The 4782-nt window shown below is 59.2% G+C and overlaps 1 protein-coding gene across 1 annotated transcript in view; it reads left to right on the plus strand.

Moving 5' to 3' along the window:
* The window catches only part of DRC1 (dynein regulatory complex subunit 1), a gene marked incomplete at its 5' end in the record, with an annotated part of 14645 nt that extends 9863 nt beyond the window's left edge, over positions 1–4782 (plus strand). The window contains 11 exons of the mRNA XM_009283452.1: positions 586–725; positions 1062–1196; positions 1323–1572; positions 1976–2119; positions 2713–2802; positions 3206–3292; positions 3332–3339; positions 3642–3824; positions 4230–4373; positions 4475–4577; positions 4708–4782. Of these exons, the coding sequence (XP_009281727.1) occupies positions 586–725; positions 1062–1196; positions 1323–1572; positions 1976–2119; positions 2713–2802; positions 3206–3292; positions 3332–3339; positions 3642–3824; positions 4230–4373; positions 4475–4577; positions 4708–4782 (1359 nt within the window). The remainder of the gene's footprint in view (positions 1–585; positions 726–1061; positions 1197–1322; positions 1573–1975; positions 2120–2712; positions 2803–3205; positions 3293–3331; positions 3340–3641; positions 3825–4229; positions 4374–4474; positions 4578–4707) is intronic.

Here is a 4782-nt window from a genome sequence, read left to right on the forward strand (position 1 = left end):
GGATGGAGATTCTCCTTGGCTCTCTTTTTGTCATTAATATATTTGTAAAAACTTTTTTTGTTGTCTTTAACGACAGCGGCCATATTGCGTTCTAGCTGGGCTTTTGCCTTTCTCATTTCTTCTCTGCACGACCTAACGAGATCCCTGTACTCTTCTGGAGTCGCCTGCCCCTTCTTCCACAAGTGGTAAACTCTCCTTTTTTTCCTGAGTCCCAGCAAGAGCTCCCCGTTCAGCCAGGCCGGTCGTCTTCCCCACCCGTTCTTATGGCGCATGGGGAAAGCCTGCTCCTGTGCCTTTAAGACTTCCTTCTTGAAGATCGTCCAGCCTTCCTGGACCCCTTTGCCCTTCAGGACTGTCTCCCACGGGACTCTCTCAACCAGTGTCCTGAACAGGCCAAAGTCCGCCCTCCGGAAATCCATGGTTGCAGTGTGACTCACATCCATGAGTGATGCCACGTGGCCAGGGGTTAGCTGGGGAAATGTGCATGGGAAGACGGGGTTTGGAGATGCGGGATCAGTAGGATCGAGGCTTCAGTGTGGCCTTTGCTCATGGCACGGCTTGTTTTTGTGTTTTCTGAAATGCCAGAACCTGGAGAGGCAGCTCCAGCAGATGAAAGCCGTCTATCAGCTGAACCAGGAGAAGCTGGAGTACAACCTTCAGGTGCTTAAGAAGCAGGACGAGGAGAACACCATCATCAGATCCCAGCAGAAGAGGAAGCTCAACCGGTAAAAATCCCTCCCTGGAAGATGGGCTCTGCCTTACCTGCCATCACCTCCCATATACCATTTTTTGTGGAGCCCATCACCCAGCACAGGCCAACGAGCTCTGTCCCAACCCACCTCTGGGCAGGGGCAGGGGTTAGCCCAGGGCAGGGCCATCCCCAGAGCACTTTGAATAGGCTGGCCGTGGCCAACCTGTGCCAGCTGCATCAGGGTCAGTCAGGCCTTGGCACTGAGTAGTCACTAGGGGATCAGCAGCCCCAAGTCCCAAAGCCTTCATACAAGCTGGGTATACCTGAAGGTGCCTCTTGGGGGATGCCCAGCTTTGCTGTCCCTCCCCAGGCTCCACAGCTTGCTCAACAACCTGAGAACAAAACTGGCCAACCAAGAGAAGCAGTTCGGAGAGGAGAACCAGAGCCTGGCAGCCGACTGCGAGCGCATCACGGGGCAGTGCAAGGAGGTGCAGAGGAGGATGAGGTGGGGTGTGCGCGGGCATCCACCCATGACGAGGCCTCGGAGCACCGAAGTGAGGTGCAGGGGGGAGCTGACTCGTCGTTTCGGGGCACGGAGCCTCCTTCCATGGGCCATCTCCCTTCTGGACAGGCACTTTGCTGTCAGCGACGCTGAGAAGTTCACGGAGGTCTGGCTTATGAACGAGGAGGAAGCCAAAGGGCTGATGCGGAAAGCCCTTGATGCAGATCGCATCATTCACACCCAGCAACTGGGGCTGCCCTGGGAAGAGCCTCGTCACTGGTTCCTGAACAACGTCGGCCCCCTCGGGCATTACAAGGCGAAGAGGATGGCGACCAAGCTGGCTGCGGAGGTCCTGACAGGTGGGATGCACGGTGCCCTTGTCAGCCTTGTGGCACTGGGAGACCCTCACCCTCCTCCATGACAGCCCCTTCTGTCACTCCTGTCCTTGCCATTGCAAGGTGGGATCTTCCAGGGGTGGCATTGCGAGCCCAGGCAGGGGCTGTCCCCAGCCCTGAGCTGGCTCATGCCAAGCCAGCTTGGGGATCTTTGCGCTGTACTTTGCCCAGTGCTCCCAGTTCCAGACAAGCTGACCAAGAGCCAGTTCGTGTCCCAAGATCTTTGGGGGGCTTTCCAGGTTGCAGGGAACAATTGTGATTTGCCTGGTGACTCCTGCAGTGATGTGACTGGGGAGCACAGCCTGGGGAGCACAGTGAAAGCACAAAAGCTTTTGCTCACCCTTCTTTCTCCATGTTTCAGAGAGCAGCTGTGGGGGACAGGAGGAGGAAGGGAGTGAGAAGAAGGAAGAAGTGGGTAGTGGAGAAGGAGGAAAAGGAAACACAGCCAAGGTTGAGGATAGAGTCACACCTCTGCGAAATATCTCCAAGAAGACTGCCAAGAGGATCCTGGAGCTCGTGAGCGACGAGTCGGTGCGTGATGACGTAGCACATGCTTTGATCAGGGGGCAGGCGTGCTGTCCCCTGGTTGCTCCAGCTTGTAGTGGATCTCTTCCGAGCTCCACGGCTTGGGGTGAAGGTTTCTGCATGGCACTGCCTTGCTATGCCAAGCAGCCTGTTGTCAGAGAGCTGCCCCAGGGGCTGGGAGAGCATCTCCAGGTCTTTCCACTGTGTGTGGCACATATATGATGCTGATAAAAGCTATCGGCAGGCACAGCCCCGTTGCCCAAATCCACAGCTCCCCAGGCCAGAATAAGCACAGGCAAACCTGCTGCATCTGATGCTCCAGGCCGTTCCCCGTCTCTGGGGACAGTCAGCAAGAGCTTCAGATCATGAGGTCCTTTTGGCGTCACCGTGCTGATAACTCTATCTTCCCTTGTCTGCTGGGTGGTTATTCCGGAGCCTCCTGGCCCTGCCAGCCTCACGCTGCCCAGCCGCTGCCCACCCTCCCCGCTCGGCCTGCCATCGCAGGATGGCACGGCCATAGCATGGCATGGGCTGGCTTCTGGGCAGGGACGGAGATGCTCGCTATTTCTCTGCACCCTCTTCTCTGCGTGTCTCCCAAGGGTTTCGTCATCGAGAGCAAGCTGCTGAGGCCCCTGCGCGCGCTGGGGAGGCACGAGCGCACCCTCATGAAGCTCGACTCCATCTTTGCGGTGAGTTGTGGTTTGGCCCGTCAGGGGCTGCGGGGAAGGCTGTTGGTCACCAGGGAAAGCTCTCTGCCCCGTGTCCGTGTGGCGTAGGACTGAGCCGCCCCAGTGAGGTCCAGCTGGGCTGCGAGGGGAGAGGAGCACTGCGAGAGGGCGTGAAGCGCTGTGGCCAGACGCTTCTCAGCTCAAGGCCGTCCTGCTGATGAATTAAATAACGTCTCCAGGGCCCCTCCAGCCTGTTCTCAGACCCTCCCATCCACAGATACCCCCGGCTGTCCCACACTAACCACCTCTTACCTTGCGTGGCATTGCCAGAGGGGCACCCTCTGCTCCTGGGAAATGCTCTTCGTTTCGCTCCCCGTCCCGTGATGTCTCTGAGGGATGCTAATCTGGTTCCTCTGCTCTCCAGGCCCTCGAGATCGACAGTGAGGATGACCTGTACCAGCTGGTGGATTTTTTCCTGAAGTACAAAGCCCAGGAGGTGGCTGTCAGCCAGGTGGGAGCACCAGGGACAGCAGTGGGGAGAGCCCAGCAGAGCCAGGGGTCCAGGAAAGGGGGAGCAGAACATCTCCTGAACACCCAGGGAAGGCAGAGAGGGGGACCAGCGTGTTGACCTTGAAATGTTTCCCTGTGACTGGACAAGGGAGGTGAACATGCCAGGGCTGAGGGGTTGTAATCTTCTTCTGCCGTGGCTGAACAGGGCCCCTTGCACATGAATTTTTGCCTGAGCTCCTTAAATTTGCCAAGGGACGAGGCTGCGGGCAGCTCCCAGGGGCAAGCTGGCTCTTGGGGAGGAGGAGGTGGTGGAAGGCACAGTGCCCAGCTTGCTGGCCTTCCCTCCAGAGCAGCCCAGGTGGAGAAGATGTCAGGGATCCGGCTGAGGCCAGAGAGGACGGTGGATCCAGTGCCCAGAGGGATGAGCTCAGACCCCCTCGGAGCTCACCAGGCTCCCTTCCGTCTGTGTACATGCACGCTGATGATGTCCTAAGGATCCTGAAAGCGTTTGTGCGGGATTTTCACAAGCTGAGGTAGGAGTAGGGGCAGAGAGGGGCTGTCGTCACTGGGAGGGAGCCAGACTGGGGCACAGAGGGGGCTGTGGAGGTGTGCAGGCAGGGCTGGGGGTGACTGTATTGCCCTGGCTGGAGCAAGAGCTTCCTCTGCCTTGCCCTGCAAGATTACAGAGGGGTGGGGAGGGTCCCACCAGGGCAAGGGGGTACAGACAGTGCCTGAGTGAGGGATGGCTGGGGACAACAAGGCAGGAGATGACCAGCAGCCCAGGGAGGGAAGCAAGGCCATGGGGCAGGCAGGTGCCAGCTGTGGGGTCATGCTCATTTGCGTGACGATGGTGATGGTGCTCAGTGCAGCTGAGGGCTACGGGGCTGTTCCTCACCCGTGAAGAGCTGAACCCCAGGGCTTTGTTCTCTGTCCCCCAGGGAGAAGGACGGATCAGCAAAGGAGGTTCTACAGGTACGGGACAGCTCCAAGGATGGGGAGTATTGGGAAGCCCTGGCACACGTCATCCCGGAGCCGACGCTGAAGCTGTGGGATGCGCTGGCAGTGGCACTGGAGGAATATTAGTGAGTGCCTGGCAAGCACTGTTGGGGACAGGGCAGGCTGGTGGTTTGGCTGGGGGAACTGCACTGACTGGCCGCGTCAACCCTCTGCCCTCCTTGCCCAGCGAGGTCCTCACGCGCAGGGCCAGCCTGCTCGCCGAAGCAGCCGTCCTGCAGCAGCAGAACTCAGAGCTGTGCCTGCTGCTGGAGGAGTACGTCAGCTCCGGGGTGAGTGCGGCATCCTCCTCCCCTGCAGCCTGGGGACACCCCACCACGTGTGCCCGATGCAGAGGTCCCAGACGTGGGGGCCACTGCCTGGAGCCCATCGTTGTCGGGCTCAGGGTGCTTCTCCCCGCAGGTGAACAGCAAGCTGCCCTCCCCTCCCACGCAGTGGATGGACCCGAACCTGTCCTGCCCCAGGGAAGCGCAGTGA

This window comes from Aptenodytes forsteri, unplaced genomic scaffold (assembly GCF_000699145.1).
Source record: "Aptenodytes forsteri isolate BGI_AS27 unplaced genomic scaffold, ASM69914v1 Scaffold534, whole genome shotgun sequence".
In the NCBI taxonomy this organism is placed as follows: domain Eukaryota; kingdom Metazoa; phylum Chordata; class Aves; order Sphenisciformes; family Spheniscidae; genus Aptenodytes; species Aptenodytes forsteri.